This window comes from Montipora capricornis, unplaced genomic scaffold, assembly GCF_036669925.1.
Source record: "Montipora capricornis isolate CH-2021 unplaced genomic scaffold, ASM3666992v2 scaffold_491, whole genome shotgun sequence".
In the NCBI taxonomy this organism is placed as follows: Eukaryota; Metazoa; Cnidaria; class Anthozoa; order Scleractinia; family Acroporidae; genus Montipora; species Montipora capricornis.
In genome coordinates this window covers 209,238-225,526 of record NW_027180229.1, presented here as the reverse complement: position 1 = coordinate 225,526, position 16,289 = coordinate 209,238, and the positions used below count along the sequence as shown (strand labels likewise).

Sequence of the window (16,289 nt, the reverse complement as noted above, 5' to 3'; positions counted from 1 at the left end):
AGAAAATCAGAAGGCACTGAATTGTGTGGTATTGAAATACAGCATTCCAGTCTCTGAAGAATAACAAATAAAAGAGAAGCGAGAAACTTTGGCTTCTGGGCTGACATGTTGATAATTTTCAAGTTCCCTCACAACTTCTTTGCACCACAAGTGTGCCCTCTGAGCATCTGACAGCTTTGTAATACTAAAGTTCACTGAAGTTCGGCGGGGTTAGTATCTGGATGGGAGACCAAAACAATATACCCCTCATAAAACAGAAGCATCGGACCGAAAATACTATTAACGCTAACAAATGCGAACTCGGCAAGGTACAGATTTTGTTAGCTTGCTTTATGCAAAACAAATATTGATGCAAAAGCAAATAACTATTGATACACAGTTTTTAGAAAGAGCAGAAGGAAGTTTCCGGGACGGTCGATCGAGAATAAAATACTTACGACATGAAAACAACATTAATTTTGAACCGTGAATATAGAATATAAAAAGTTACGATCAGCGACAAACATTTTGGGAGATTTATGCTACATTCAAATAAATCGCAAAATCGAAAGTAACATGGCCGGAATTCAGCGGGCGCCGTGATTAAGTTACCGCGGCATGTTTACTCACCAAACAGTGAAGCATCTGTGTCAAATGATGGCAAGATACCGGGTCTTTTTCTGTCAAGTGTTATAAAGTTTGACAATGAAATGAGCGAAGTCAAAACAAAGATCACAATCGCCCAACTCTTGTTTAAGCAAAGTCAAAATTTACTCTCCAAGACGCGTTCGACGTTGTTTATCACCAGGTAATTTCATCATTTTGGAAATGGCAGCTACTTTATTATTCATCCGCGTCACAATTTTCCACTAATTTTGGGGCTCATTTTGTTGAAACTCAAGCGCGCTTCCAACAGGCCTGTGAACCCTTCCTGATTACAGAGCAATACTAAAAAACTTCTCCCATATCACATTTCAACCTTAAGCTGGGAAATTCAATACACAACATATTATAATTCATAAAGGCAGAAAATACCACAGAATCCTTTTCCAGCGAAAAATTTATTGAAACAATAACATATTTGCTCTTAGAGGCGAAAACCTCTTCCTATTTCATTGCGTGCGTGAAGGTAAGAAACTCAATCGTGTCAAATTACCATGTACTTCAGGTAAATACAGCTCACTTTGATTTCGGCTCGACGGGCGATAGATTGTTGTCGAAGTCCATTACTCTTCGCTTTTAAGATTCCACCGCCTGTATATCCAATTGACTTGCCATTATTGAGCTTCATAAGGATATATTTTGTTCAAAGATCCACTAAAACGCCATTTGCGTTACATGACTTTCGACGCCATTGCCGGTTAAGTTAATCGTTCTTCTGTGTCCACCAGAGAAATCTACGCATTTCCCACTACCCTCTCGATCCTAAGAAAATACGCGCAGAAGGCTCTATGCACAAAGCCACCACTTAGCAGGGGAGTGACAGGCAAGACTTTTACCGACACGGAAAAAAATAAAAAAAACGACGAAATCAACGCAGACCTTGACTGGGTTTGCCATAGGCAACCCAGTAAATATTTATGAAAGTCAAGTAGAATACTGCACGACCGATATTCGCGTTGTTTTATCAGCCGTGCACTAGTCTACTTGACTTTCATACATATTTTTCAAGCATTAGTTAAAATAACATGGCGACAAAAACGCCGGGGAAAAAATTCCAGGCCGGCAAAAGAATGGCACATTTATTTCCGAATCATGATGAAACGTTAAAGAAAAGTGAGCGGGAGGGAGGGTGGAAAAGCTCCGGAAAAGGTAGCTGATTGAGTAGTGGCTGAAAGTTTGGAAAACTCGAGGACGAACCGTTGCGTAAATTTAATGGGGCTGCTTTTTTTTAGAAATGTTTTTATTACTCTACAAACTTAAGCTCAAAATGAATGCATGTTTTTGAAGTTTTTTAAATTTACTTTTGTGAAAATAGAGCAGTATTTTCGTCCTCACCCGCTTGAATAGTGCGGACCTTCGTGGAAACAACTAGCGATTAAATTTCACAAAAATCACGCTCCAGAAGATGAGCATGACGGCAATGGCGAGATATTATACAAAACACCAACCAAATGAAGATGACGCCCGCTTAAAACTTTGTTGCTATGCTATACCCCAACCCAGTCCTTGCGCGACAGGTAACGCAAACGCGTGACAAACGAAATTTTCCAAGAGCTTTGCAAAATCACATCGATTTTACTGGTTTAGATCATTGGTGACCCCTATATTTTTAAATCATGAATCACTTACTTTACTTACTATCTACAAAATATGATGAAATGAAAAAATTCCCACCGTAAGAAGTTATCTTTTTTAAACATTTTCTTTCCTCGTGCCATCGAATTCCGGAAGTGGTTGCAATGGATAGAGCTTACGAAAACGCTCGTCGAGGATGAACTCTACTGTTTACGACATCCCTTGCGGCATGCAATTATCTAAAAATTCCACTCCTAAAAACCTATGCACGGAAACCTTCACTCTAATAGTTTATTTTTATGATTTTCGGTGGATGAGCAGATGAGGCTACATCTCTTTATTGTGACCGATTTTTCGAAATAATGGCATTTTTCCACTGCCATTTTCTCCGAAACAAAGTCGGTGACCCCTTTTTTTTTTTTTTTTTCCTTTTTCATTTTTGGAGTAAGTACTTTATGAACTAACGCTAGGCGAGAAATGAAGAAAATCTCACTGTAGGAAGATTTTGACGCGAACGTCCTTAAATCCCTTTTTTTCGTTTTCTTTCTTCGACGTCCTCCATGATTTCACTTCGTAATGATGAGCGTTGGTTACAAACGAATAACTGGAGTTTTGCCATTCTCTCTCTACTGTCTCTTAGAAAAGAACTGACAAGTAGTTTCTTCGAATCTCAACAGTACAGTTTAGGTTTACCAATTTCAGCACCTGGACTCCCTCAATTTGACTACTGTCTATTTTGCTCTTATGTAGTCTCACCTTTATTAATTTCTTTTAGTTGTTGTGAACTTGCTCAAAACTAATGGAGTTTTCAATATTATTGTGCTTTTGACGACCTTTTTACTAATTGGAGCCTACAACTCGGTAAGTGCACATTCACCCCTAATAATTAAATCCATAGAAAATATCCTGCAAAGGTTGGTCAAGACAACGTGCACGTGAAGATTGGCGTTGTTGCAATATTTCGGCTGGCCAACACCAGCCTTCTTCAGGTTTATTGAATGGATAAATGCTAGTAACAAGATCTTTATATTTACCGGAAATGACATAAAAAGGCTACGTGATGTGTTATAAAAACGGAAATGCATAAAAAAGAGGAGAGAGAATAATACATGATAACAAGATGAAAAAAAACAAAAGAAAATTAAAAGGTAGCTAAACTAAATTACATTTCATCTCTTCTGTTAAGGTCTGCAGGCTCCAGTGTTTTTCCTCTGTGTATAAGGGATGCCTCACGAGCCTTTCTGATGGAGTCACGACTAGTGTGCAGTTGTTCGAGCGGAGGATCACATGATCCTTATACCGCTTTGGTGTGGTCACGATCTATTTTGATCCAACGTAGAGCAAGTTTTGATCGTACACGGTTTTTGCAGTGGTTTAATCCTTAAAAAATTAAATCCATGTTGTCTCAACCTATTTTGGCTAAAATCCCCTTAGCGGCGATCAACCAAACTTTTTCAATCATTTTATGTAAGACTGTCTTTTATTAAGATTTTCCCAAGATCATACAAAAAATGAAATGCTGGTAAAAAAAAATTGTTTATTTCTACTAACCCTCCACTGGAGATTAGCATAGCAAATTAGTAATTTTCTTAAGGACGGTGCCTACTAATTCAAAGTTATTTTTGCCCCGATTTGTGATCATTCAAGAAAGGTAGATCTTAACAAGTGTTATTGAAATCCAAAAAGAAAATTGGGGGTAACCCCGCATTTTTCAAAGATAATTCATGAACAATATTTGTAAAAAGCTCTAAAATACAAAGCAATGTGTGGTGTTCTTTCTCAAATTGAAAATCAATTATCTCTACAGAATGCATGGTTACCCCCAATTCTCTTTTTGGATACCAAGAGTACTTACGAAGATCTACTCTCTCTGCATAGTTTTAAACCGCGCAAAAATATCCCTGAGCATCATCGAAAGGAAATCCGAGTATCTGGAGATGCGCAGAACGTATGCGCAATAACAATAGAAGGCACCGTCCTTAAGCCATTAACCCCTCAAACGCCCTAGGATACCCCCACTTGAAAAGTAAAATCGTCTAGCGTTAAGGCCTTATGACTACTAGGAACCAATGGGTTAAATTAGAGGTAATTATGATAAAGATAATGTAATTACGATAACATATAAGCAAGAGAAAATAAAGGGGGAAGAGAGGGCATCCCCCAAACATGCCCTTTTTCATAAGTAATATGTCTCAAGTTATTTTTAGATCAACTCCCACGCTATACAGAACTCAAGGAGATTAGGCAACAGCCAATGATATGGCCGGAATGTGTCACGCTTTGATAGCCCACGCTCAGAGAACACATTCCTGCCACATGAGTGGCTGTTGCCTAATCCCCTTGGGATATGTACAGCTTGGGAGTCGTTCTAAAAGTAACTTGAGACGTATTACCTATGGAAAAGGTCATGTGTGGGGGATGCCCTATCCTCCCCCTTTATTTTCTCTTGGTATTAAGTTAATCTTTGAGACTGGTCACTTAAATGTAATTCTTTTTCTTCTTTAGGTCACACCTTTTAACCTATGGACTGCGAAATATACATGCAAAATCCGCGATGATTCCTAAAATCTCAATTACATACATACGTAGAACAAATGCAAAAAAAGATAAAGGGACATTTCTTTCTTGTTTGATAACTACATCTTTATTCCACTTTTTCAGAAAAATCGCTTCTTGGTCCTGCCATATCTTGCGTGGCATGTGATTCTCCTCGGTTACAGCTTGGGAGTGTCGATTTTCTTGATAATTGTCTGGAAAGGGGTATGTATTTTAGCTTTTGGGCTAAATAACGTTGAATATTACCTTAAAGTAGGTTCCCACAAGAGGAAATCCTCGAGCATAGCGTACGATTTATTCATTTGGACCCGAAATTTGTTCCGAACCAGAAAGGCCGCGAATAACGAATTGCATAATGCATAAACAGTGTGCACCAGAGGTGCACGAAGACGGTTGCCAACGTTTATGAAAATAGTTTGTTACTAAGACTGTCACATTTTCGAAACTGCAGGGGGAAGTTGAATAATTCCTGTGTCTCTCATGACTTAAAGAATTGCGACCTCCGTGGACGACGGAGATGACTGAATACAGTTTTGTTTACTAGTTAGAGCATTCGCGATACTGCGCTGTTGAAGAAACCTTCAAGATGGCCTTTGTTTTCTTTCGTTGATTGTGTGTAGCTTATCCTAATCATGCAGTTTTGTTCGTTTCAGGTCGGTGTTATGGTAATAGTCATTTTCATTGCTATTTCCTGGGTTCTTTCGGTAAGTGCACAACTCATCGATCGTATTTGATCATGAGAAACCATGCAACGTTTGCCTGTTTGTAAATCCAGTCAGATATATACCTACTAATATGCTGGGACAACTTAGCTCTTTGAGAAGAAAAACAAAATTATTGCTTTTCACAGCTATGATTCCAGCTAGGAACAAACTTTAACCCTCCCAGCCTCAACAATGCTGACGCGTTCCTTGACCATATCACGTACTGCAGGTAAAATGCTTGAAAACTGATATTGAAGTTACTTTTGGGTAGGGGGAGGGAAAGCTGAGTTGGCTTTTGATAATCATATAGAAGGTATTTATATGACGGGAAATTGCAGAAATGGAATGCCTACAACTATGAAAATGACTCAGAACCCATCTTTTATTTAGGACTTAAGTGCGAGCAAAATATCTTTGATCCTTTAGCTCCGAAAGAGTCCCCCATCCATGGACGAGTAAAATATTGTCTGGCGTTAGACATGAATAAAATCTATAAGTGGCATTGTGTTAGGCTGAGGGGGTGAAAGTTTGTTCCTAGCTGGAATCATAGCTGTGAAAAGCAAGAATTTTGCTCTGCATCTCAAAGTGCTAAGTTGTTTTATGACACTTTTTTTCAAAACCTACAGCGAGTCCAGGTTTTAAAAAAAAAAAAAATGGCCAACTTTTTCAAGTTGCAATCCGTTATACTATCAAAACCAGTTGGGTGGTAAAACTGCCGTTGGAAATTTGAATCCGAAACGGTTCGATTCTAAACACGTGATCTTAACCAAATTGTCATGTGATCCGAAAAAGAATGCCACGTGATCCAAAAAAAGTGTTTCTTGTTGAATGCCATGACCGCCAACGCGCTTTACACGAACCACATGACAACTTTTTTATGTCATGTGACGACTTCTTTTGCGGATCACGTGATAAGTTTTTTTGGAAACCGCATTAAAAAAGTCTAACTGCAGATTTACCACTCTAGTGATTTTGATAGTAATCTTTTGCATCATTTGATTTAAACAACAACAAATAGCTTCAATGTACTAGTGTGCCACTTGGAACTGCAAAAAATCAGGAACTGAATTTTCTCACCAAAGATCGGGAACTAACTGAATGGTCTCCAGTGTAGTAACGCTGTACGATCACATTCTTTGTTTTCCGTTCTCATTGTTGGTGCTTTTTTTCATTTGCAACTTACAGATTTATTTTCTTGTCGTGGTGTACTCGTTCCACGAAGCCCTTCGTGAGGACCCGTCTGGTGCAACCGCGGGATATAGTCCAGCAAATGCCTCGGTAAGGAATGGAAAGAGCTGTTCGTGATCAAGTGTAAAAAATAATAAATAATTTCGAAATTTGATTTTAGACGGCTACTGCGTTTGGCTTAACTAAAAAAAAATTACCTATTTGTATTCATACTTCGACGTTCGGGGCCGGCAGTACGTGTTTTTCTCCTGCCACACTACGATTAGATTCCTATTCTCTTATCGGCATCTGTTGTCATTGTGTAAAAGAATCAGTTTAATTTAAGCTTTAGTTTTACCGCTCAAAATGCAATCAATATTGGTATTTTTACAGGGAAACACAACACTTAAATTTTACTCGAACACTTGTTGGAATTACAATAAGATTTTTTTTTTCCATACACAGGGGCAAGCTGCTAGCGGACCTCCTGCTGCTGCTGTTCAGATGTATAACATGTATAAGCCAGACGTCTAAGCGTGCTTATTATCTGGTCTTTTCCACACATTTTGTCGACTTCTCAGAGTAGTATGCTTAGCTTCCGTGGAAAACATTTTGTTTGCACTGTGTAGTTTTGATACTTCCCAAGAGTTACTTCAAATTACACACGTCTGTGTTCTAATCTCCTGACCGGGGCATCTGGAGGGAAAGATCATTATTACACCTTCCAACTCAAATAGGCTTTCCGATTGGAAAAGAACATGTCACGTGTTAAAAACTCACTAACTCCCAACGGAAACAATAACTTGAACTTTCTGCTCCCACGTGATCCGGTTGTGCACCTTGAGACGCCTCCGCACAGCAAACTACCCTTGGGAATGATGGCGTGTCTTTTGGCTCTGGTGCCATTTACAATTGTGAAGTTACTATGAATTTTAGGCACAAGTAAAAGTAATTTGGAAATATTTACCGAGAGTTTTACCATTTGTGGTGTTTAATTTTTCTTGTTTTAGCTGGGGTTTGTAACATTTTGCAATAAAGTGGTGTGGCAACGTGGCACCCGTACATAGTTTGTTTCATTTTTTCAGAGATTTTTTATTTTTTTGTTTTTGTTGTTTTTTGTTGGGAGATGCAACAAAACAAGCCGGTAATTAGCCTGGTTTTCACTAGCAACGCAAGCAGAAGCGTAAGCATTAGTTGCTTATGCTAAGTGAAAACGAACGTTCATATAGGCATGCGCACTCTGCCATTTCGTTCAAATGCTCAGACGCAGGGAATTTGGAACGAGTGCCTAATTGGCCAGGCGTAGTAAATTTCTTTGGGTTATGCCGCATTTCGTTTACACACGCCATAAGGCGAACGCAACAAGCTCTAGCACAAGAAGAGGACAAATTTTGATCCTTGTGCTTGTGTTTTTGTTTGCGTCGAGGCTGTTTTTACGGTGAAATGAGGACTTTTGCTTGTGCTTGCGCAGCTACAACAAGTTGCAAAAATAGTGGAGACACTTCACCTTCTTGTGGCGTTATTAATTTACATATTATCTCTCACTCTGCAGACCCCCCCCCCCCCCCCCCATCCCTCCCTTATCAGTGTTGCTAGCAAGAGAAAAAATGTAATTGTAATTGCAAACTTAAACAGTCAACATTGAAAGGGGGAGAGGGGAAGGGAGGTGGGAAAGAGTTAAATTCTAGATACGGCGGGTATTGGAAGCTATAAAAGGTGCTTTTTTAAAGTGTCTCAACAATTTTGCAACTTGTAGTTAAAACCAGACTTCAATGACTGGCCCCAAGAAAAACAGTAAGCCAGTTTTGTTCCCCTTGGGGGCTTATTGTAGCTTTACCAAAAAGCTGACTATTTGAAAAGAAAATTCCACAAGAATGTTTGACCTTTCGCCGAAATCTTCGATTTTCTCAGATAAAACGCGGGAGACGAGGTCTCCTCGGAAATCTTTGACATACCGTTAATGATCCAGTACACGCCCCCTCTCTCATAAACGCCTCCTATCCATTAATTAAACGCCCCTGATGTGGTGTAAAGTTTGAAATAGACGCCCCTAATTAATAAACGCCCCGTTTCAAATAGATTCCCCCCCCCCTCCCCCTCCTTAAAAAAAAAAAAAAACGGCAAAAAATCGAGAAAAAGCCCTGTAAAGCAAAATCAAGCAATTTATTTAACACCTTTGTTGCTTGGACAGCAATTGCTTACTTATTACATCCTGTTTGTTAAAGAGAATCCCCACTCTTACTACAGAATAAGTTTAAACAGAAGGAAATTATGTTTACAAACAAACTTGTTCAAAATTTGTTTTTAAAGCAGTGTTTATATGAAGAAAAGTGAATTTTCAAATCGCTTATTTTCACTTTCAAATTTCGTGGGGGCAGCCATCTTGAATAATTGTGACGTGTTACGGTTGGCCTATTGTTCTGACACAAAGAGCTTTTGTCTAATAACAATAGGGCAACCGTTTTTTTGAAAAAAAAAACGTCGATTCCAAAACTCATTTATTTCGGATACAAACACTTTCTTTGAAAATACTTTAGACTGACTTGACTGTAACGGTTCTTTCTTGTGATTTAAAGGAGGTTCCCTTTAATTTCTGTGCTCAGCTTGTCGGCAATTTTCTTTCGGTTTGTTCTGGCTCGATAGCATCCAAGAACAACAAGGCCGAATATTCAATTATTTACTGCTTCAAGAACTCCCAACCATGTGAAGAGGGATCGGAACAGACAGTTACAAGCACAGTTCTCTGTACTGGCGGAGCCCAGCCTCCAAAACCCTTTTCAAGTCATCACTGAGTCGGATTTGGACGAAGCCAACTGTGAAAACACACTGTTGACCCAGATGACGACGAGCGCATTCAGTGATATACCACTATGAACCTGCTGTTTTCGCCGCATTGATATAGAGCTATAAACCTATTGTTGTCGCCGCGTTGATGTTGCAATTCCAGCTATAAGCTGGTCCACTTTAAACGCGATTCTTTGCTAATAACTGGAATACATATTCCTTGTGATACTAACTTACATAAAAAATTTGAATAATAGTGATTTGCTGAAACAACAACAACAATCTTTATTGTGCTCTTAATGCACAAGTGTAGAGTCATTAAAAGGAAATAATTATGAGAGAAAAAGACCACAGCCACTCAGAAAAAGTAAAAGCTATTTTTGTGCGGTTTACTGATCTTATTGAAAAAAAAAGAAAATTGGGGGTAACCACGCATTTTTCGAAGATAATTAATCAACAATATTTGTAAAAGGCTTTAAAATACAAAGAAATGTATGACGTGCTATTCCAAATTGAACTTAATTATCTCCAATTTTCTTTTTGGACATTAAGAGCACTTGCTGAGTTCTGTTTCTCCACATAGTTTTGAACCGCGCAAAAATATACCTATATTAATAAATCACCACCCTTAGGAAATTCGAGTATCTCGAGATGCGAAGATCGTATGCACGATAACAAGAGTAGGCACCGTCCTTGACATGAATGTGCAAGCGTAAAATCAAACAATGTTGATGCAAATGAGAGTTAATAATTACAGAACAATTGGTCAGCGTCTATCACTAAGGTAGACCCACATCCAGCAGCTTTTGAAGGTTTCTGGACTTGCGGCCAGCACAACAGAATCTGGTAGTTTATTCCAATCGCGAATCGTAATCGGGAAAAAAAGGACATTAATTTTTGATGATTTTCCCCGTAAAAAAGGCCTCGACGCAAAATATATGTTCTTTTCTCGTGCCTGTTCTTGTTCTTGCGTTCGTCGTATGGCGTGTGAAAGCGACATACGGCATATGCATAATGATATTTACTACGGCCTAGCCAATTAAAGTACTCGTTCCAAATTCCCTGCGTCTGAGCAATTAAACAAAATGGCGAAGTGCTTATGCTTATGTCGAGGTTCGTTTTCACTCAGCAGAAGCTACTTATGCTTGCCCTTGTGAATGCGTTACTAGTCATCATGAAAAGCACGCGGTATCCCCCAACTCAAATATTGAACAAATTATGTGCAAGTGCTACCTTACGACTTTACGACTTTATTGCAAAATGTTACAAATCTCAACTAGAAACAAAAAAATGAATACTACAAGTGTCAAGACTTTCAGTGAATACACGCTTTTTAGTTGTTCGTAAAAGGCACCATAGGAAAAAGAAATCACAATAAGCAAGCTTAAACGAAATTCGCTGACTTATGTGATACAGCAGGAGGAGGAGATCTGCTAGCAGCTTGACCCTGTGTACAAAAAAAGATATCTCATTGTAATTCCAAAAATTGTCAAGTAAAATTTAAGTATTGTTTCTCTGTAAAAATGCCAAAATAATTTGCATTTTGAGCGGTAAAGGTCAAACTTACTTAAACTAGACTGGTTAATTCGCACAATCACAACAGATACCTATGAAAGACTAGGAATCTGATCGTAGCACGGTACGAGGAAACACGTGCTGCCTGCACTGAGCGCGGGAAAATGAACTCAAATAGATTACAAATGATGTTAGCTTTCCACCTTGCTTGATCGCATCACAGGCAGTCCACCCTCTGTTGACGTGGTTGTTATCGATCTATATTCCTCTGTATTTCTTTCCCGCAGGCCTCGGTTCTTCAAGAGGTGGATAACGCTATCCACAGGATAAATCACTGTCCAGCGAATAAACACTATAAAAACCAACTGAGTTATCCAGTGGATAGTGATGTATCTAATGGATAGTGCTATCCACCTTTCAAACAACTGGGGCCAGATCGATAACAACCACACCAACAGAGGGTAGTCTGCCTGTGGTCGCATCGGTTGGGAGGCAGTGTAGCTGCGTGACCAGTGTACTGGGATTGAAATCAAGTCCTGCTGTTGGGAAGGTTGAACCCACTGCTCTTCCTATAAATTTATCGCGTTTATTGCATCACTTTCTTTGGCCCTAAAAAGCCTTGGGAGAGAGCTGTCAAGTGGAATATTTTAATTAAGCCATGCGTAGTGATATAAAATCAGGTCAAAACGTTATCTTTACGCTCGATTACAAACCGCCCTTTGCGTTCCTTACCGAGGGATTTCCGGGCCCATATCCCGCGGTTGCACCAGACGGGTCCTCACGAAGGGCTTCGTGGAACGAGTACACCACGATAAGAAAATAAATCTGTAAGATGCAAATGAAAAAAGCACCAACAATGAAAACTGAAAGCAAAAAAATTAAAAAACAAAAAAATAATAATTGCACAGCGTGTCTGACTACATTGCAGAACAATTCAGTTCCTGATTTTTTGCAGTTACTGTGAAACCTAGTTGTTTTCTTAGTTAGTGGCATAGTAGTGCATTGAAGCTATTTGTTCAAGTTGCCTTCATCAAATGATGAAAAAGATAAAAACGGATTGCACCTTGTAAAAGTTGGCCATTTTGTTGAAAAACTGGATTCGCTGTTAGATTTTTAAAATTGTCATAAATTTGAGATTATATTTGACATTTTACCTTTTTGCAATAGGTGGTGAAATATATATATCTTATTGGACAATTTGGTGCGTAGTATCGTGGGATATTTTTACGACTCTCGCGGTACTTTGGCGAGCCTGTAGGGCGAGTCAAAATACAAGAATACAATTTTCGTGTAGTTTATCGCTTGTCTCTAGAAACTCTTTTCCGCCAAAAATCTCAAAATTTGTCAAGCATTCAAGTTTTCTTCGTTCTCGTAAGACTAATATGTTTGTGAAAAACTGGTCAAACTGGTAGCGCGAGATATTTGTACTCGTTTTGGGTGTTTTTGTACTCTGCTGACTGCTGTTGAATTATATATACACAAACAGAAGACATATATATATATTAATGACAGACAGTATTGTTTCGGCCTTATTGGCTTCATCAGTGCAGTGCTGTTGTGTGGGATGGAGATTAAGAAATAATTCATCTCAACGTTGCAAAGTACTCAAAATTTGACAGTTGTGCACCTACCGAAAGCAACCAGGAAATAGCACTGAAAATGACTACTGCATAAACAAAGGGCTGAAAAGAACAATACAGCATAATTAGGATAAGTTAGTCGCGATCAACAAAAGAAAACAAAGACAACTTGAAGGGGACTTCAACAGCGCATTAGTCATTCCTGTCCACGGAGGTTGCAATTCTTTCGGACAATAAAAGCAACACAGGGATTAACGTTCCCTTACAGTTTCGAAAATGTAACAGTCTCAGTAATAAGCCATTTTCATGAAGAATGGCAGCCACCTTCGTGCAATTCTCAAGCACCGTCACTGATTGTGCATTGTGCAATCCTGAGAAGGAAAGAAAGGTACTGAAGTTTTGTTATTCACGGCCTTCGTGATTAGGAACAAATTTCGGGCTAATCTTCACTGTAATAACCTGTAAAGCTAACTGATGACGTAGCACAAAGGAAAACAAAAGCGCAAAAAAAACATCAGACGATAACGTAACCCTTTGATACCCGAAATTTGGGTTTACCTCGGTGTAAAAGCTGTGAAACTTTTTCTTTGCTTTGTCAGCTCGTGTTAGGGTTAGGGAATAATTTCACTTGCGTTTTCTCAAAAATCAAATAATTTCCCTTGCCTTTGGACAAAACAAGCATGAGATTATTCCCTAATTTCACTCTTAATTCACTATTTAATTGCTCATACTGATAATATACATGAACTAGACCCTCCGTGAGGGTACACTGGGTTGCCTGTAGTACGTGCACCGTTCCAGAAAAGATTTTTCAAGTTGGGGGGTCATTAAGACCATTTAAGGGGTCACCCAGAAGTCTAACCAGCAGAGGCCCTTTGGCTCACAGGTCGTCACGTTCTTACGACGAAACAGATCCTTTTCTGAGGTTAACAACTTGGCTACCGGCCTATTAATTAATCATTTGTAGAAAGAAGAAATTCCTGTCCTCTTGAGAAAAAATAGACACGCATTGCTTACGTGTGGTAGTGAACTAACACAGCGATTTATTCCATATAAAATGTCAACTGAGCTGTGTGTTGTCTTCCAAGAGATTCAAGTTGTCCTTGCGTAATATGTAGCTCTAACAGTGCACGATCTTGTTTTGGTATTGTCTATCATTGTAGTGCCATTGTAGAAGTCTTCGGTAAATAGCCTGAGAAGACACGTGGTTACTAGCAAAGTACTGAACCCAGAAAGATTGAAGAAAATAAATGGGAAAAGAGAAACATATGCTTCTGGGCTGACATGTTGATAATTTTCAAGCTCTCTCACAGCTTCTTTCACCGCAAGTTTAAGCGTGCCCTCTGAGCATCTGACATCTTTGGTTTACTACAGTTTATCCCTGTCCAGCGGGGTTAGTGCCTTGATGGGAGACCAAAACAATATACCTCTCATAAAACAGAAGCATTGGACCGAAAATACTATTAACGCTAACAAATGCGAACTCAGCAAGGTACAGATTTTGTTAGCTTGCTTTATGCAAAAACTAATATTGATGCAAAAGTAAATAACTATTGATACACAGTTTTTAGGAAGAGCAGAAGGAAGTTTCCGGGACGGTCGATCAAGAATAAAATATTTACGACATGAAAACAACATTAATTTTGAACCGTGAATATAGAATATAAAAGTTACGATCAGCGACAAACATTTTGGGAGATTTTTACTACGTTCAAGTAAATTGCAAAATCGAAAGTGACATGGCCGGAATTCAGCGGGCGCCGTGATTAAGTTACCGCGGCATGTTTACTCGCCAAACAGTGAAGCATATGTGTCAAATGATGGCAAGATACCGGGTTTTTGTAAGTTTCTTTTTCTGTCAAGTGTTATAAAGTTTGACAATAAATGAGCAAAGTCAAAACAAAGATCACAATCGCCCAACTCTTAAAAGGTTAACCATTTGTTTATGCAAAGTCAAAATTTACTCTCCAAGACGCGTACGACGTTATTTATCACCAGGTAATTCAATCATTTTGGAAGTAGCAGCTACTTTATTATTCATCCGCGTCACAATTTTTCACTGATTTTGGGCCTCATTTTGTTGAAACTCAAGCACGCTTCCAACAGGCCTGTGAACCCTTCCTGCTTACAGAGCAATACTAAAAAACTTCTCCCATATCACATTTGAACCTTAAGCTCGAAAATTCAATACACAACATGATATTACAATTCACAAAGGCAGAAAATACCACAGAATCCTTTTCCAGCGAAAAGTTTATTGAAACAAACAACATATTTGCTCTTAGAGGCGAAAACCTCTTCCTATTTCATTGCGTGCGTGAAGACAAGAAACTCAATCGTGTCAAATATGCGCAATATAACTAATATTACAACAAACAATTATTCAGGATCAAACAGTTTCCATGAGGAACCTTTGCCTTGAATAATGAAGAACAAAATAGACAAGCTTTCTTTCAAATAATTCTTGGCTGTCACATTTCCAATTATGTTTTTACTGAAGACTGTGCAGAGTTGATCACAGATCCACGTAAGGTGTTCGATTCGTTCTCTGTCTTCGTTGAACCCATAAGTTACCCGACAATTTTCCATTTGGTTTCAGTGTTCTACATAACAGCACACTTGGTAAAATATTTGAAAAAAAGCTCACTTCGATTTCGGCTCGACGGGCGATAGATTGTTGTCGAAGTCCATTACTCCTCGTTTTTAAGATTCCAGGAGTTTGTTTTTCGCCGCCTGCCTAGTTTATCCAACTGACTTTCCATTATTGAGCTCCATAAGGGTATATTTTGTTTAAGGATCCACTAAAACGCCATTCGCGTTACATGACTTTCGACGCCATTGCAGGCTAAGTTATGATTCTACAGTGTCCACCAGAGAAATCTACGCATTTCCACTACCCTCTCGATCCTAAGAAAATATGCGCAGAAGGCTCTATGCCCAAAGACACCACTTACCAGGGAAGTGACAGGCAAGACTTTTACCGACCCGAAAATTAAAATTAAAACGGAAAAATCTACCAACCCAGTAAAAAAAAAAAAAAAAAAAAAAAAAAAAAAAATTTCGATTCTGATTGGCTAAGAGTAGTGCAGTTCAAGTGTAACACCAATGGAAAAAGTGTAACATAAGTGCCAATTAAACGTAGAGATTAGGGATTATGATTGGCTAATAACCAATAGGATTTGGTAAGAACCAATCAAATCTTTTGTTTTAAAATCAAACTCAAGCCCTGGATGGCGCAATTTATGCTTGCGGTCACACTTGAGAGAAACACAGTGTGACATTAGTGTTGATACTATTCTAGTATCAAGTCTGGTGTTTTGAGTCCGTAGAGGAACACTGAACAATATAACTTGATTTAACACTAGTGTTTAACACCCTAATGCGGCCGCAACCTACGGCAAATTTTTCCATGCATATTATTAATAAATAGTCACATGATTTTTCTCGTGCAATTTTGAATAAATAAGCACTTGTAAATTGTTTTCAAAATCTACAAATTGAACTCGTGCTTATTTATTCCAAATTGCCTTCGAATTCATGAAATTACTCAATATACTAAGCGAATAAATTGCGCACTATGCTGGATGATTTCTTCTTAATATTACTTTAAGATGTTATCCAACGTCATTTAGCCCGGAGGCTAAAACACATACCCCCTTCCAGACAACTGTAAAGAAAATCGACACTCCCAGGCGGTAACCGAGGAGAATCACATGCCAGGCAAGATATGGCAGGACCAAGAAGCGATTTTTCTGAAAAAGTGGAA

General features: G+C 38.7%; 1 protein-coding gene and 1 long non-coding RNA gene across 3 annotated transcripts in view; one reads left to right on the top strand and one right to left on the bottom strand.

The window, feature by feature from the left end:
• The first annotated feature begins 1,903 nt into the window (after positions 1–1,903).
• On the top strand, positions 1,904–7,700 carry LOC138036621 (uncharacterized). 2 transcript variants are annotated; one of them, XR_011130005.1, is made up of 5 exons: positions 1,904–3,078; positions 3,404–4,977; positions 5,427–5,477; positions 6,663–6,755; positions 7,110–7,700. It is a non-coding gene; the product is annotated as an uncharacterized lncRNA (long non-coding RNA). The 2 variants fall into 2 exon arrangements; XR_011130004.1 differs by having other exon boundaries at positions 2,902–3,078; positions 4,879–4,977.
• Positions 7,701–8,799: 1,099 nt separating this feature from the next.
• The window catches only part of LOC138036620 (uncharacterized), a 16,426-nt gene continuing 8,936 nt past the window's right edge, over positions 8,800–16,289 (bottom strand). Inside the window, exons 4-7 of the mRNA XM_068882753.1 lie at positions 16,177–16,275; positions 12,575–12,625; positions 11,676–11,768; positions 8,800–10,875 (exon numbers count right to left, since the gene is read on the bottom strand). Coding sequence (XP_068738854.1) covers positions 10,813–10,875; positions 11,676–11,768; positions 12,575–12,625; positions 16,177–16,275 — 306 coding nt within the window. The 3' untranslated portion in view covers positions 8,800–10,812. The remainder of the gene's footprint in view (positions 10,876–11,675; positions 11,769–12,574; positions 12,626–16,176; positions 16,276–16,289) is intronic.